This window comes from Lutra lutra, chromosome 7 (assembly GCF_902655055.1).
Source record: "Lutra lutra chromosome 7, mLutLut1.2, whole genome shotgun sequence".
NCBI classification, from domain to species: Eukaryota; Metazoa; Chordata; class Mammalia; order Carnivora; family Mustelidae; genus Lutra; species Lutra lutra.
In genome coordinates this window covers 61309552-61327858 of record NC_062284.1, presented here as the reverse complement: position 1 = coordinate 61327858, position 18307 = coordinate 61309552, and the positions used below count along the sequence as shown (strand labels likewise).

The 18307-nt window shown below is 38.6% G+C and overlaps 1 protein-coding gene across 21 annotated transcripts in view; it reads right to left on the bottom strand.

Moving 5' to 3' along the window:
* MGA (MAX dimerization protein MGA) overlaps nucleotides 1-18307 on the bottom strand; it is a 176461-nt gene that overhangs the window by 17510 nt on the left and 140644 nt on the right. For 4 of the 21 annotated variants that reach the window (XM_047736813.1, XM_047736812.1, XM_047736810.1 and 1 more), the window contains exons 10-17: nucleotides 14045-14271; nucleotides 12852-13028; nucleotides 12167-12239; nucleotides 10402-10916; nucleotides 7892-8189; nucleotides 5769-6395; nucleotides 1752-2042; nucleotides 56-1569 (exon numbers count right to left, since the gene is read on the bottom strand). In XM_047736813.1, the coding sequence (XP_047592769.1) occupies nucleotides 56-1569; nucleotides 1752-2042; nucleotides 5769-6395; nucleotides 7892-8189; nucleotides 10402-10916; nucleotides 12167-12239; nucleotides 12852-13028; nucleotides 14045-14271 (3722 nt within the window). Of the gene's footprint in view, nucleotides 1-55; nucleotides 1570-1751; nucleotides 2043-5768; nucleotides 6396-7891; nucleotides 8190-10401; nucleotides 10917-12166; nucleotides 12240-12851; nucleotides 13029-14044; nucleotides 14272-18307 lie in introns of those variants that run through there. The other 17 variants (XM_047736818.1, XM_047736814.1, XM_047736816.1 and 14 more) reach the window with 17 other exon arrangements.

Below are 18307 nucleotides of genomic sequence, written 5' to 3'. Positions count from 1 at the left end.
AATAAATCATTTTAAATTCTTGAGGTTTCAGTCACAACAAAAATGGGCTCACCACCTTTTCTACATCATCAACCTCCTCACTCTGGTAGTCAGAAACAACATCCACAATCTCATCAATAGAATCATCGGTTTTCTCATTCTCATCTTCCTCATCCTCCTCTTCCAAATCCAAAACAGTCAAGTCAGCACTGCTTCGCCCACCCTTCTTCTCTTGCTTTGGTTGTATCTGTTCTCCTGACAGCAGTAAGTGACCTTGAAAATGTCCTTCCCCTCTGCTCCCTTTTGTGGCTCTCCTCGGAACACTGGAGAAGGCTGTAGGACTAGAAATCCTACTCCAAGAATCACATTCAGTTTTTAAACCTCTGACATTTTCAGTAGTTTCACTTTTTCCAAGTAGATCAGAGATGCCTTGATCTTGTTGAAACACATCAGAATTTTCCTGACAGGTCTTTATTTCTTTAACTAACTGCTCATCTGCCTCTTTCTTGCATTCTTGTGAAGTTCCAACACATTTCTGGGTCAGAGGGCCCTTCAGGTGTTTTCTCCATCTCTCCCTAATACTGTCCTTCTCCAGAGAGTCTCCACATCCCTTCTCCTTGGCCTCTGGCTGTGGAATAGATTGCTGCTCCACAACTTTGCTCCCTGATAATTCGAGTTTACTTTCTTCCTTAGAGATGACTGGAAATTCATTTGATTTTTCCTCTGGATTTTCTAATCCTTTCTGTTGTTCCACTTTCACATCACCAAGCTTTTTAAGCTGTATACTACTTACACTTTGGACTGTCACATTGCTGGCTTTTTTGGAAATGGTCTTAACTTCTAGAACAGTCAGTTTTTCTTTGGAACTGTTAAGATTTCTAATCCCATACTCTTCATCAACATCTTTATAGTCTTCACCTAGGTGTGAACCAGTGGTACAGGAGTGCTGAGAAGGTTTAACAATTATAGGACCCTCTTCTGTAAGGGATTCTTCATCTAAATGATCACCCCCATCTACCAAGGAATCATGCAGGATTTCTTCTGACGCAGCAGCCCCAGAGTTTTGCTTTATTACATTAGCCCCAGAATCTATAGCTTCTCCTTCTGACTGTAGGGCCTTCTTAGTATCCTGCTCTCTTTTTAAAAAGCTTGTTCCATCTTTCTGGTCTGCACTCTGAGACTCTCTTTTCATCTGAAGAGAAGCAACATGTTGAAGAATGGAACTGGGAACAGGCTTTTGTCCAGGGAGCTGCAACAAAGCAAAACTACCAGACTGGAGAGGAATAAGACTGGCTGTACCAACAGGCTGCCCTCCTGAACTATAGGTTATTTTGGTCTCAGAACCTGTTTTACTTGCAAAGCTTTGTGGTTCAGGAGGGGAAATCCTCAGGGTCAGTGTACCAGACTGAGACACAAAACTAGGTCCAGAAGAAAGCAATGATGGTGCCTGAGTGATAACATTCACTGCTGGAGAAGACCCAACAGCCTGAATTACAGGATTCATAACAGAGAAAGCAGAGGACGAAGCAGAAGATGGTGGAGTCTCTGAAGGTTTGGAAGGAGTAGGTAACCGGATCCCCATCACAGAGCCTGATAAGAAAAAAAAAAATTTTTTTTTAAATGATCACTGCCTGTATAAAGACTTTCAAGGTATGCTTTTCTTTTTGACAGGTTAACTCTAAGAGACTAAGAAATCCTGGTGTATTAACATCCCATGCGGCCAAATGATTCAACAAAAGAAAAACTCATCAGAAAGATCTCCAGTTTTATACCTGGGTTCCGAAACATAACAGGCTGTAAGTTGGGCTGGGTATTAGAGCCTCGAAGCTGATGCAAGGGGAGGAGCTGAACAATCTGCCCGTTAGGATGCCTGAATAGATTCATCCCACTTGGGCTCCTAACAGGCTGCAAGACCATCCGATGCCCCTGAAGCTGTGTGTTTGGAACAGGTCTAAGAGTAGGAGAACCTTGCTGCACTGGAATCAGCAACAATCGAGGTCCAGTACGTTTCACTGTGTTAGAAGAGACCTGAGGAGTAGCCACTGGAATCTGAGGGGCATTTTCTGAAAAACAGAAAACAGAAACATAGTATCAGTTCACTTTAATCCATATAGGAAAAACTATTAGGACATAAGATCTGACCACACTATAAATAATTTCTAATTTGAATTATACAGTTGGTGAAATCCTGTACCTCTATCATACGTTACTTAACAGTCCTATGGCTGAGAACAATTTATCTTAAAACCTAATTATCAAGACATTGTAGGACCTTACGCTCAGAATGGTTAAAAAAAGAAAGAAGGAAAAAAAGCATCAATTGTTAAGAGGTGCATTTAAAGAGATAATGCCTCTGCCTAATGAAAAACATGGCAGACCTCTAAATCTCGACTCTCATTAAAGTTAAACAGATCATTCATGATAAAATGCTCTTCTTCAACCTTATAATTCAGGTCATTAACACTAAAATTATGACTTCATTTCATAGGTCATACTCAAGTAAGATAAAGTCAAGGACTAAAAATTGCGAGGCATAAAAAACTCCTTGGCTTTTAAAATACACTGACAAATAACCAAAGCGTAAAGATCTGTGGAAATTATTTTTCAGAAGAAAAAAAAAAAAATACATACCCCCAAAAAATGGAATGAAATTAAGAGACATCAAAGAAGCAGGGAAATAAAGCCTGGTTAGGAAGAGGCAAAAGATAGTTTTAAAACAAACAGAAAAAGCAAAAATTTAATGCAAAAGATGTGAATTTTAAAAAATTTCAAATCATTAATAGTACCTAAAGTCCCACTTCAACGTTTGGAAGAGATATTTAGAAATACTGAAGACAGAGAAAAATAATAATACCAACAATCTACAGACAGATTTTTGGTCACGGGGATAAAAAGGCAGGAGTAACGGTGATGTTGGGCAGAAATGAAACTAATCTAACATTACCATTCAAATTAGTGAACTTACTTAACATTATTAATAAATATTTTCATTAGTTTGTCGCTAAATAAAAAAATCAACAAACCAAACGAATCAGTTTAACATGTGACACTATCAGGTAAGTATTCTACCCACAAAACATATCAAACTTCTAAAAGGAAATTATGCTCCTAACATTTACATGACAAATTATATGTAAGATCCAGAACTACTCTTGAAAGTGAAATAAAATGTGAAGACCAAACTGTTGGGGGGGGGGGGTGCAATTTAAATAAAAAACATCCACCTATTATATGAATTAAGAAACACGTTAAAGCATTCTTAATTTCCTGAACATTTCTATTCAAAGAACATTTTAGAGAGTGGGTCAAACCCAAAGCACTCTTAATTCAGAGAATGAAAGCAACCTTTAACAGACACACAAAATATTCAAGTATTTATTCACATGCAGGTAGGGCTAAGAAGGGAAAGGAAAAAGAAGTTAAATGAAAAAGTCACAGATGTCTAAGTACCCGAGTTGGGATCCTCTTTATGAACCTAAAACAAAATTACACACTTAGAAGTTACCAGAGTCAGCTCCATTTTAAAAAGAACAGTTAAGAAAATCTGTTAACATTAGTATTTCCTCAAGTGGTATTACAGAAGATATTTTTAGATGGTATATGGATATAGTATATCACCATATCATATTGTCAGAAAGTAATTTCTTTTTCCATTTTAATCTTCTGATTATATACAGAAGAAAATACTAGTCTTTGATATTACATCAGCATTTTCTAGGTTTCTTCATTAACAGAGTGCAAGCTACATATTAACATGGTAGCTAGCTAGAATGTATTTCTTTTTATTATTGTTTCTAATGTATTTATCTATGGAGTAAACCTCTGTTACGACAAGTAATGTTGGTTTCCAATTACAGTAAAATAGCTCCTTTAAAAAATACATTTAAGCAAACAAAGGAGTTTATTTAAATAAGAATATTAAGTCAATAATAATACAAATGAGAATCAGAGCAAAATACCTGAATGTATATTCCAAGTGACTGAAATCTGAGAAACAGCGAACCACAAAAAGCTAAACAAACTACTTTATAGCTTCATGACAGAAGTAAAGGGTTGGAATCCATATCTTTTAGAAAAATCTCAAGTTAAAATATGACAAGATATAAACCTTGAGATCCAACAGGAAATCAAAATGGCTTTATCAACAACAATCTCAGTTCTGAAACTGCATATTAAACTAATCATGTTTAATTTTATATATATGGGGAGAAGCAGAAGACAACAAATTTAATCCATGATTCATTTATCCTTTGGAAAGACCTTCAACTTTAAACTAACTCCCAAATCACTTCATTCCTAAAACACTGATAGAGATTTAGACTATGTCACTAAATGCAAAAATACTTAGTAGGAAAAATATCAATGACCAAAGAATTATTGTTGCCTACTTATTTCCCCTTAAGTCCTGTGAAGTCTCTCACTCTTAAATAGTAATTCTGAGTACATTAAGAGAACCATTTATTTTAGCTGGTTGAATTAGGATATAAAAAATTAGCCAAGTGTAGGATATTCCTATTTTATATTCACTTAACATAAGCCTACAAAAAAACTTTAACTGAAAAGTTGATAAACGTACAGATTCCTAAACAAAGAAATATGCCTCCTTATTTCTATCTCAATCAGTTCATACAAAATAATAAATAGAAGGATAATGTCAATGTCAGTAGTATACGGGAGTTGGTCAGATTCACAAATGATTTTTACTAGGTAAAAGGACCTAGAGTCTTAATCTTCAGCAAGGAGAGAAAAGCCCTTAGCCTGGCTGTAGCATGGCAAAAGCCCTTTGTTCTCTTTTTTAATTAAAAGGAAGCACACACAGGGACGCCTGGGTGGCTCAGTCAGTTAAGCATCTGCCTTCGGCTCAGGTCATTATCCCATAATCCCAGGTCCTGGGATGGAGCCCCACACCATGCTTCCTGCTCAGCCGGGAGCCTGCTTCTCCCACTGCCTGCGGCTCCCCCCTGCTTGTGTGCATGCACATGTGTGCACATGCTCTCTTCTCTGGAAAATGAATAAATAAAATCTTTTAAAAAATCAAAATAAAAAGAAGCACACACAGCCCCCACCCCCACCCCCCAGAAAGGAATCCCTACATTTGGGTTCCCTCAGAGATGCACAGACCTAGCTCTCAGCACACAGAAGTACACTTCGTGCTGTGCCCATCTTGATGGCGGCTCTACTGGCTCAGAACTCCACTCCCATACATTATTTCAGATTCAGCCAGTATTTCCATTATAATGTTTTTGAGTATTTTTTTTTTAAGATTTTATTTATTTATTTGACAGAGAGAAATCACAAGTAGGCAGAGAGGCAGACAGAGAGAGAGGAGGAAGCAGGCTCCCTGCTGAGCAGAAAGCCCGATGCGGGGCTGGAACCCAGGACCTGGGATCATGACCTGAGCTGAAGGCAGCAGCTTAACCCACTGAGCCACCCAGACGCCCCTGTTTTTGAGTATTTTTCATCTCCTCAGAAAATCTCCAGCTCCACACTAAACCATCTGTCAAGTCTGTTCAATTTATCTCCAAAGTACCAGTTACGGTTTTTATCAGTGCTCTGGTTACAAAGTTGCAGAGATTTTTAGTAACTTGTCCTAACCCTTTATTAACCATGAGGTCTATTATTTTCAGTTTTCAGTTTTGCAGAAGGTCAAGGTTTTCAGGAATCCATGTATCATGTTACAGCAGAAACACCCACACTGTTACCCTGATATATCCGTGATCCTAACAAAACCATAAGTGATATAAACAGTTGTATGGTAGGTAAACCAGCTAGTAACATCTAGGCCTTACCTGGTCTCTGGCTCACTGGTGGACTCCCATCAATTCCCGAGAGTATAATGGGAACAGAGCCCAGAGATGAAGTTGGTGTGGTCACCATGGAGGAAGATGCAGCTGTGGTCACCACGACTATGGAGGTGGAGGCAGTGGAAGCAACAGGAAGAGTTATAGTTGGAGGAGATGCTACCAAAGACTTAGGAAAAGCAACTGAAGCCACAGGGGTAGTTATCCCAGTCGTTTTGATAAGGTTCACAGTGGCTGTAGACTGGGAAGGTGTTACAGGGGTGCTGGTATTAGTTTCAGAAACCTCAACAACCCCTGCAGTGGTGGCACCAGAAGAATAAGTAGTTTCTTTAGTTCCCACGTCAGAAAGAGCAGTCATAGGTGTCACAGCAGTAACATTCTCTAAAAACACTTGAGGGGTGGTAGTAGTGACAGCAGCAGTCACAGGGCTGCACACCTGAACTGGCTCAGAAGAAACCACAGGTGTGACGACCATTACTGGAGAAGGTCTGATACTGAACTTCTGTGGCCCTGTTAGGGGTTGGGGTGTGCTAACTCCAGGTATCTTCTGCTGCAGGGCTCCAACTTTACTCATCACAAACTGTGTGAACACACCACCAGGAGAGGGTCGAGCCGCTGCAAATAAAAATTTGCAGGTCAAATATCTTCAGTTCTCATATTTTATCCTCTTAGTGATTGTGTTTATCAACATTTATTGTGCACCACTGGGTCAATTTCTTACAGGTACTACCTACCTGCATGATATGTGCCAATTTCCACCCACAGAAATCAAACACTTCTCTCAACCCAAACCAAACCTTTATAATACTATGAAAGGGATTAAAACTGGGTGTTCCTACTAAGATTCTTTTGACTGTGCAATATAGCCAAATTGCCAGGACACTAAAAAGGCAATACAGCGGGGCACCTGGGTGGCTCAGTGGGTTAAGCCACTGCCTTCGGCTCAGGTCATGATCTCAGAGTCCTGGGATCGAGCCCTGCATCGGGCTCTCTGCTCAGCAGGGAGCCTGCTTCCTCCTCTCTCTCTGCCTGCCTCTCTGCCTGCTTGTGATCTCTCTCTGTCAAATAAATGAATAAAAATCTTTAAAAAAAAAAAAAAAAAAAAGGCAATACAGCAGCACACAACTTCATCATCTAAACAGTGAAGAACGTCGTAAGGAGATTTTTCTTCCCCTAACTCTAATTTTAAAAACTTGTTTCACCACTTCCTCCTGTCCCAGCACCTCCGCTTCTTTGTAACTGCTATCCTCTTATGAGACAGTTAAGTTTTACATTATTTCTGAAGTGTATAAAGACACTTTTCAAAAGAGGGCAGGAGAGGACTTAAAATCACCAGTTAAAGCTACTTTAAAAATGGTAAAATGGGGTCTTTTTAAGGCATACAATGCTTGTCCTCCATCTTCATATAACTCCAGCATTCAGCCGGATTATTTCAATTTCCCATCAGAGGAATAAGAATACAGCAATGGACACTTAGAGTCCTAAACAGATATGAACAACAAAAAGAAGAATTCAATAAACTGACTACATATACTCGCAATGCTAAAACACAAAATACTTTCAGAAGGTAATTTATTACAGACTCCAGCATTGAAATATTAAACAAATGAGGTTTTCATTCACAGAACAGGATAAATAGAATAAAGCAACACTTCCAACTTGTTTTTCAAGAGCTTTTTATTCTAAGCCTATACTACACAAACTCAACCCCCTTGGATTTGCTAGCTCCTTGGTTTCATAAGTTCAAGGAACATATATATGACTGGTTACAAAAATACCAGTGCCCATAAAAGAAATATTAAATTAGGTAAAGTATTTAAGAGTAAGTCTTCCTTTTTTAAAAAACAAAATTAAAAATCTAAGTCTTTTCTATATTAATAAAACCAGTCTAAAAGTCTGGAAATTAACTATTAACTAGAGTTCAATTCATCTACTATCATAAGTGGTCAGGAAGAATTACCAAAAACAGACAAGGTCAGGAAAGACAGCCATCAAGAATAAGAACAATGCCAATTCTATATTTCTCTAATTTTCACGACCTCTATACTTGTATCCACTGGCCAAGCACCAAGGCACAGGCCTTTCTAAAATATATATACAGTTCAACTTACCAATTGGTCTTTTTGCCGGGACGAATGCCTTCAGATTCTTCCCAGGGCGATTTGTTGTAGGGCCAGAGGAGGATGCCGTTTTGCAATTGGATGTTGAAGGCAACAGGGTACGTGGTTTCCTGGATGCAGCCACCTTGGCATTGGATGCTACCTTGGAGATGACAGTACTGAGGGTTGAGAGGTCCAGGACTGAGGGTCGCAACCTGCCTGTGATATAAGCAGCTAGCCTATTGGCTGGATGCAATGCCCCCATCTGTCCCAATAGCAACTTAGCCTGCGGGTAACTCTTACCATTAACCTGAAACAAGTGGCAAAGAGAAATTCTGTAAAGATAAAATTCTCTTGCTAACTTATCTCCCTTGACAGGGGTATCATTTTTACAAGGTTTTAAAGGTCTATTCTTCAGATTTAAAGGGAAAAAGAAATGGACTTTTTCCATTTGATACATAATCTGAATATTAGAAGGTGAAAAAAAAAAGCTGCCATCTGATATTCTGAACTAATCTCATCTTCATTTTGGTAGTTTGGAAACAGACTATCTTAGTTCATCAATATCTGCTCCTAGATATGTGAGAGGCACAGTCAAATCTAAGGAATCATCCAACGGTTTTACTTAAGCAATTGTGATTAAACTATTAACAATCACCACCAAAAAATGAATAGCTGTGTTCAACAGAATCTCTCTGACAAGACCAAGGAGGCACAGTTAAGCCCTCTCAAGGGTCCCTTCAAGCATCCTTCATATTTGAAAAATAGATGGTGAATCTACTTTTAAGTTTCAAGAAAGCCATTGTTATAATATCCTAACCCAAAAGGTTCCCCCTTCAGTCTTTAAAACACTCAACTCTGAAGATACTGTTATGTCTTGGACAAAACTTGAGCTCAAGATAAAAGCTAGAAGAAACTCAATTATAACTTTAGAAACAATCACTGGCAACCAGAACAAGTAGTCAATAAATAAGGTAAGGATTTTTCTCTACTGCCTGAGCTGACACACTGTCCATCTGGGACTGCACAATTGTTTTTTTAAAAAAGAAAGGAAAAAAAAAACCTTCTCTAATTTCTTACCCATGTCCTCAAAGTCCTATTCCTGGGTGACTAGAGAAGACATCCTTTTCTGTTCCTCCTTTCCATCACTGAAAGGGGGAGAGGGTGAAGTGTGGTGGAGAAACCCCTACTCTCTAAAGTAATAGGAAACTGGTAAAGAGAATAGCTACAGCAAGCCAACCTCTCCTCAAAGACAAAAATTACTCTTTATTACTTAAATGAAACCACAATTATTCCCAGATAGATCAGGAATATCTCTGCCTCGAGTTTGATATAAAGAATGTGATCTTTCCAACCTAAAGGAAAGTTTACTGTAGTTTTTCAGGGTCTCTGGAGGTCTAAAATACCTCATCTTCTCCTTTGGGGCTTGCTCTGAAGACTATTCAACAGCTTCCCCAAAGCCTACATTACAGGGGCCTGACCGCTTAGGCAAAATCGTATTTTATTGTGGCTTTCCTAGACAGGAGAGAACACAAATTTCTAAACCTGTATTTGGGGGGGGGGTCCCCAAGTCTCACTAGAAATGAGCTCAGTTCTCAGTCTCTGTTCTCAAAGTATCAAACAATAAATGAAATAAGAAAACACTGTTCCCCTCAAGAAATACCAACAGAACCAGTTACATAGCACCATCAAGACTAAACTGCAATAAAAAGTTTTTAATTAAGTAGATAAGTCAAAGAGTCATATTAATGGAACAGTCCACAGCCCAGAGAAGTGGTCAAGCTAATAAAGTCAAGTAACCGTAGCAAGCATGTCAGACACTTCCACCCATTTGCTACTCTGACATAAAAGTGCATTTAATATCACTGAGCAAGAGGAGAAAACCTTTTTACTAAAATTACATTTTACTTCAAAACTTCTCCTTCCAAAGGCTTTTCTAGATGCCGGTGTAGTTTTACTAATATAACCTGTCTAAATTACTAAACAACAAGGATTTATTTGTACTATGACAATCATCATATTAGCAAAAACCCTACTATGGACCAAATAAAGAAAAAAATGCAATTTTTAGAAGTTTTATACTTTTCAGTAACACCTTGCAAAACTAAAATTTTCTCCAAGCTTCCAACCATATACTACTATCTTATAATCAATTTCACCTTGTTTTGTTTTGAAAGCTATTTATTAATAATAATCCCAAGAACTAGATGGAACTCCTTAGTATAGTTGTCAAAGTATCAGTAGAGCCCAAGCAGTAAAATTTTGAGAGTTAGGAACTTTCTGAGAAGATAGAAATAAAATCATAAGCTAATATAGGGCTCCACAGTTCGTTTGTAAATGTGTCAAAAATTTACTCGAGGTATGCATTTATAAACTAGGCCTATTACAAAAAGAGATGGTTTGTCACCCAGTTCCCAGGAAATGTGAAGATAAATGATATAAGGCCCACAAAGGGCTCTGAAAAATCGAGATGTTACCTAAGTAGAAAAAGGTGCTACATCCAGATTAAAGGCAATTCTCACCTGGATAAGCCCAGATGTGCTTGAACTGGGTTTACGTTTATAGGCCACAAGCTTCCCTGCAGGAGAAAGCCCTGCGTAAAAAGGCAGACCTTTGCCTCCATGTAATCTCTCCCTCACTGAAGCCAGGGCATCTGTCTGCACAGGAGAGATATCATCCATTTTCCCAGGGGATAATGGACCATCAGGAGTCTCTGATCCAGATTTCTCAGCCATATCATCTTGGTCTTGGCATGATGGCATAGAGATTTTCACACGAGAAGAATAAACAGGAGGGTTCTTCTCACCCCGGCTCTTTCGCTGAGAAGCCAACTCAATGATGAAGTTGCCCACCTTAAGTGACTGTGGCATGTTGCTATTGATGTGCTGGGATAAGATGCTCAAAATCTTGTTCCGATCCTCCTCCCAGTTGCAGTCTGAGATGATTTCTATCAGTTTGGTGGGACCACCTGGTGACCTCTGATGCACATAGGAGGTAGAGGATTCCCCTTCGTTGCAGGAAGACTTCCAGCTTTTCTCTGATAAGGAATTGAAAGATATTTCTGCATCATAGCATTTTGTACTGAACTTTAAAAGATTTTTACTTTCCCTGGGTTCTCAGAAAAGTGCCAACAGCACAGAAATTGAGCAGTTGCCCGGTGTCTGAATCCCACGTACTTCCAGTGGTGATTTAACAACTCACAATTTGGGACTTTTCCATGAAAAAGGAATATTCCAGAGAATCATACTATAATAGGATATCCTGCTGCTTGGGGTCACTAGTAAAAAGAGAGTCTCACTTTAAGACTGCTCCAAAAGCCGTAACTATTATATAAGAAAGTGTTAACACCTTGCAAACAAAGCATGACCTATAACCAAGGTTAAGATTTGATATAGTTTGGTGTTCTGCTATCCATACAGGAAAAGCAAAGACACTTGCAAGACACTTTGTAACATGTGATAGCTAGATTCAATCCTAAAGAACAAGAGAGAGACTATTTTTAACCACTATTGTGGTTAAAAAGTGTATTCTACTTCTAGCTTCTACTGCAAATACTTCTGAATTACTTCTGTGACACTAGATATGACTGCTCCATTTCTACATTATGCGCAGATTATTTAGCTCACCAGGTATTTATATTCATAGCAACGTGTTAACTGGATGTCTGTTTCACTGATTTCTACAGCACAATCCCCCAACCATTGTGCTAATTACAAGTATGTCAGGATATAGATGCCCTCAGCCTTCAAGGTGGCTATGTTCTCAGACAGGTTCTCTTTACCCCAGCAGCCTCCCCCAAATACCTCAATATGCTATAAAAATAATACCACTTTTCATGTGTATCATGCCATTAAAAAGGGAGGGCACGCTTGGGTGGCTCAGTTAAGCATCCAACTCTTGATTTGGGCTCAGGTCATGACCTCGGGGTCCTGGGATCATGCCCCACATTGGGCTCCACGCTCAGCTGGGAGTCTGCTTAAGGACTCTCTCTCTCTCCCTCTGCCCCTGCCCCCCACTTGTACTGTTTCTAATAAATAAATCTTAAAAAAACAAGAGAGAGAATCATTAACCATATCCTAAGTGTCTCATGAAATAACATGCCATATCAACATGAATGAATTTTATTTTTTAGTAGGAGTGATAAACAGTCCAAATAATAGGAAAAGACTTCTCTACCATCTCTATTTTTAGAAGAAGCTAGAAAAGGGGTAGGTAAAAATGTTTTGGGTGTGTGTGTGTGTCCCATAATTACTATAAAATGACTTAAGACTTAATTTTCAAACAGACCTTGCAATTTATCAGAATCATCCTCTAGGTCACAGGTGACTGGTTTCAATGGCTGCTGTTCAGAATCAGGTTCCTAAAGAAGGGTATAACACAAATACTTCAACACAAAATAATTACCAACAGAAACTAGGACATAAACATTGAATTTCTGAAAGAAGCCTAAAACAGCAGAAAGACTCAAGTGTCAACAGCTTCACATCTATATGCACAGCTGCATTACTATCATATTATATAAGCCTTGGCAAAAACGAACAGCCTAGCTCTCTAATGTCCTTGACAGTAACTGAGTCACCAAGAAAAAAATTAACAGCACACTTTATATGTAGTGTATTCTAGTAAAGAAGGCAAAAAATTCGATGTTTAATAGAACAAGCTTCAGTTAATCTGAAAAATCACTAATGCAGATACAAATCCTAATAATCACAGAAAAATGATTTAATAAAACTCAGAAATGTTTATAAACTTTTAAAAATTACTTCAGCTTCAGAAAGAATAGTACTTTAAATAACCTTAAGGGATTGTTCTCTAAAACAAATATGCAGAGAAACAAACTGATACACTCATCATATGACATTTCTCTGCCCTTCAAGAATGACTCCAAATTTTTCTGATAGTGATGTAAATTCTAATACTAGCAACAGGGAAATGGAAGTTAAAAAGACAAATTAGGCAATAAGTAAATCACCTTTACACTACAGTTCTCGGGACTAGACTGACATGAGCCCTGCTGCTGAAATGATGGGGATGGGGATGGTGATGGTTGTCTCTGTTCCTCTTTTTTTCGTTCATATACTCGAACTCGGGCACAAGTCATCATACTCTCAAAGTACAAGTACACTGGATCCTTGTCCTCTTCCCGAATCTGTAAGTTTCATAAAACAAAACATTCAATACAGTGGGGGAAAAAACATTCTAGACTCCAAAAGGAAAAGAATGTTTCATCTTTATCTCTATTACAACATTTGAAATTTTTAAATGCAAATTTTAACGAGCAGAATCAATAGGTGTTAAATCTCGGGCAGTCAGAAAGGATCTGGTTCTCTACCAAGAAATCTCAGGTCACATCAGAGCAGTGCTTCTCAAATTATCTGCAATGAGGACACATTTCTGAATTACCAATCCAACACAGACTGATCCTTTTGTAAAATGTTTTTAGAAAAACAAAAGACATGTAAAATACAAGCCCAAGTATTTTAGTATTAGGTTTAATACATATAAAATTATTCTATCAAGTATCTGTAAAAGTTTCTAAATAGTTACTCCCATTTTCTATATTTATTTCATCATATCCTAGTAACAAGTAGTTTTGGATCGGCACAAAGACCACATTGAATAGCACCACACTAAGGCATCTTTAAGACTGAAACGGATTTAATCATCAGAAATGCTTAAGCTCTTAACAGAAAAAGCATCAGCTCTTTTACCTATCAATCTTCATAGTCATATATGAACTATTACTTAAATCTTTACTGTTACTGTATATAAAGAAGTCAGCTTTAAAAAGATGAGTTACTTCTTAAAACTTTTCCGAATGCTTTCCTACTAAAAATATGTATGCACTACCTCTCAATTACTCAATATCCTACATTACAGGAGTAAGAACAGGATCTTTAAAACACTTTTGAACACAACTTTATATGATCTTCCTGAAGAGAGATTTGGCTATCCTTAAAAACAGTAGGAATTCTTAGTATATTCACTCCACTTTTAATGACATTTAAAGTGCCAGCAATTAAGCTAATTAAAGATTGATGCTTACAGGTGTATTACTTAAAAGCAAAATGATTCACAGAATACAAACCAAAAATCTGGTTGAAATCCATTATCTTTACAAATGACTTTTGTAACTTGCAACAAAAGATGAAACTCTGGGCTTACCACAGGATTGGGTTTGGGAGTATAAGCCCGTGCAGGTTTAATTCCAGTGAGCACTTTGCCCTTCACAGTAGCAGGTAACACTTCTGGCTGAGGCAACAACAATGGCTTCATAGGCTCAATGACAGAAGGCGTTGGGATATAAACTGGCTCTGGATCTACTTCACCTTCTACTTTCACCCATAATGGGTAATGTCGAACAGGCTGTTCAGGCTCTGTTTCACATATAGCTTAACAAAAGAGACGGATAAGATTTTAAGTGACTTTAGCAACAAAAGTTCAGAGGCACTGCCAAAACAAAATGTGTTCCCTCACAGAAAGCAGTAACTCATTAAAATGATCTAACAGATGCCCCCTAAAAAACCTTTAGTTGCCATCATATACCTTAATTTATTCATCTATTAACCAAATATTTGTTGAATTCCTATTATAAGTCAGACATACTGTTTTAGGCACCAGAGGGAACACAACTATGAATAATACAAAGTTCTTACCCTCACAGAGTTTATACTCCAGTAGGAGAAAACAAACTTAACCTTTAATATCAAGAAATGGTAAGTGCCACATGATAAAATATAGGAGGGTAAGGGATGAAGAGTTAATAGGAGATGCTATTTAGCATGATCAGAAAAGGTTTTCTCTGTTATCCTGAAAAGATAATCACTGTATACTATACTTTTTTTCTTTTTCTTTTTTTTTTACATTTTTCTTTTTTTTTAAGATTTTATTTATTTGTCAGAGAGAGAGGAGAGCGAGCGAGCACAGGCAGACAGAATGGCAGGCAGAGGCAGAGGGAGAAGCAGGCTCCCCGCCAAGCAAGGAGCCCGATGTGGGACTCGATCCCAGGACGCTGGGATCATGACCTGAGCCGAAGGCAGCTGCTTAACCAACTGAGCCACCCAGGCGTCCCTACTTTTTTTTCTTTTAAAGATCTATTTATTTGACAGAGAGAGAGACAGCAAGAGAGGGAACACAAGCTAGGGAAGTGGGAGAGGGAGAAGCAGGCTTCCCTGCCAGGCTCAATCCCAGGACTCTGAGATCATGATCTGAGCCAAAGGCAGTCCCTTAATGACTGAGCCACCCAGGTGCCCTTACACTTTTTATTTTACAAATGAAAACAACAAGTATCTACTTAGCCTTATCATGTACCTGTTTTAATTAAACACAGTATGTTTTAACTCATTTAACTGTCAAAATAGCCCTTGAAACATTACTATTCCTATTTTGCAGAAGCTGAGATTCAGAAGTCCAACAATAAGAGGCAGAACCAGGATCAAAGCCCATCAGTCTGGCTCCAGAGACACAGCTGTTACTGTTGCCCTCTGACAACAAAATATATTCAACAGACAGCCTGGGGCTCCTGGGGCTCAGTCAGTTAAGTGCCAGTCTTCTGCCCAGGTCATGATCTCAGGGTCCTGGGACTGAGTCCTGCATGGGGCTCCCTGCTCAGTCCCTTCCCCCTGCTTATGCGCTTACGTGCACGCTCTCTCAAATAAATGAATGAAATCTTAAAAAAAAAAAAAAGAGTACAGCCTGAACTCAGCATAGGAGCAAAAAATTTATCAATGGAAAAGCAGTGAAATCATAATACTACATAATACTAAATATATATTTTTTTATTTGACAGAGAGATCACAAGTAGGCAGAGAGGCAGGCAGAGAGAGAGGGGAAAGCAGGCTCCCTGTTGAGCAGAGCACCCGATGCGGGAATCGATCCCAGGACCTTGAGATAATGACCTGAGCCGAAGGCAGAGGCTCAAACGCACTGAGCCACCCAGGCGCCCCTACATAATACTAAATATTACTATTTAATCAAATGAAATGGAAGAAGATCTAGGTTAAGAGGTGACTGGCTTCATTCTCTAAGCAAACTGCCCATTCCCATAAAGAAGACAGCTGAAGAGAAACAAAGACTGTATTTTGCATTTTAATGGTCAATCCTCAGAGAGGACTTAGCTGGTTCTAAGCCTAAAATCCAAAATCTTTGCCTACAGTCGCATAAAATATGACTGAGTAGCATTCACATTTAATTCAAATATTTTGCTTAATTATCATAACAAAGCTGAATCAAAACTGCAACCTGACTTCATAAAGTGTATTTGCTCTGAACATTAAGTAAGACTCCAATGAACAACTTTATCTAAAGGGTCCCTAAGGCTAACATCATTCAGAGAATAACCACAAAATGTAGCATAAATATGTAAAGATTAAAAATAGGAAAAAAATGTTCAGAGCTTGAAAGTACTTGACCCAATTATTCTGCTAGTTAGTACTCTCTGTGTAGGCAGACAGGGTTAGGGATACCTAGGGGGAAAAAAAGACCAGTCATAGCTGTCTTAACACACAAGAAGTTCTTTTAGGCCCCCAGCCATTATGTGTTCTATCTCCTACCTGTACTACTTGCCCAAGCACACTTCTTGCAGAACTTGCTTAGGTGTGGGAATTACAAAAAACAACAAACACGCGCGCGCGTGCGCGCGCACGCACACACACACACACACACACAAAAAAACCCCAAAACAAAACAAAAAAAAACCTCCACAGTTAAGGATTCTAAGAGAACAGAGGGAATGCAAAAACTAACAGTCTCTACCAGACCAGGAATTAGCCTAACCCTATCAAAGACAATCAATCAATAATAAAATTCCCAGTGCTGTTTCAAAAGTAAACAATGACCTAACACGTATCCTACATTCTTGAGTCATTTTTGCAGGATTCAAAACCTTCTGAGCACTCCAACAGTGAGCTAATTGGAACAGAGAACTGATGATGCCAACCTTTGCTGGCCCACATGGATTCAATCAACTAGGACCTGGATTCTGTCAACCAGGATGACTTTTGCCCCCATTCTATATAGAACTCTCCATAGTCACGCCCCTTCCTGAATAGCCCTTAGCTTAAAACTTTCGCAGTGTTGTTGTTCGTGAGGACATTGCTTGTGGAAATAGTCCTGATGTTCTCCTTACTGGTAGCAAGTAAAACCCTTACTCTTTTTCCCTGTTCTTTGGCTTGGTTTTGTCTTTTGACTGAACAAGCAGCAAAAGGCAAACCAAATTTTGGGAAACATCTACCGTCCAACTTTTATAACCTAATTCATTTACTCACATAATTCACAAAGGCCTCTAACACCTCAGTATTTATATATTCCAATGTTTACGATGGATAAGACTTTGCAGTTAAAATCATCAGCCAAGAATAACAAAAATCCCTGCCTTCATGGAGCTTACACTTAAGTTGGGAGAAGAGGGCAAGACAGGCAATAAACCAGACAAATGAGGAAAATACATTGGATTGTGTTAAGTATTTATGAGGAAAGAAAAAAAAAAAGCAGAGACAGGAAATAAGTAGTAATGTATAGTGAGTGAGCATGTACAACTATGTATTTTGAGGGGAGAGTGCTGCATTTTTAAAAGGGTAGCCAGAGGGGCGCCTGGGTGGCTCAGTGGGTTAAGCCGCTGCCTTCGGCTCAGGTCATGATCCCAGGTCCTGGGTTCAAGCCCCACATCGGGCTGTCTGCTCAGTGGGGAGCCTGCTTCCTCCTCTCTCTCTGCCTGCCTCTCTGCCTACTTGTGATTTCTCTCTGTCAAATTTAAAAAAAAAAAAAAAAATTGTATTTAAAAGGGTAGCCAGAGACACCCTCACAATGGAGGTGGGTATTAACAGAGGTTCTACTACTGATCTGAGAACAGATTTATTTTCTAGTTTTGCTAATTAGTTCATACATATATTAATTCTACTACAGAAGTAAAGTTGCCCTCAGGACAAAGCTACAGACTTTGACCTCTTTCAATCATTAAGGCTTTTCTAAGCCTCCATAAGCTAAGGATTGTACTAAGTAAAGGTCCCTTTTCAACTTTTTCTTTTGAAAATAATAGCTACTAAATACACAAGATAGTACTTCAGAAGAAAACCTCTTAAAATACTTTAAGACATCTTAATCCCTCATAGGAAATCGAAGACAATGCTAAAGTTTCAACTGTGGATAAATGGGAAAATGGTGTTCCAGTAAATAGGGGAGTTCATGAAAGGAGTGGATTGGGAAGGATAGAGCTCAGTTCTCTTTAGGGTATGTAAGACTGAAGTGCCAGCAACATAATCAAACAAGGCACACAATAAAAATCAGAACTGTCAGGGCACCTGGCTGGCTCAGTTGGAAGAACATGTGACTCTTGCTCTCTGGGTAAGGAGTTCAAGCCCCATTTTGGGCATAGAGATTACTGAATAGAGATTAATGAATAAGTAAGAACTTAAAAAAAAAAATAGAACT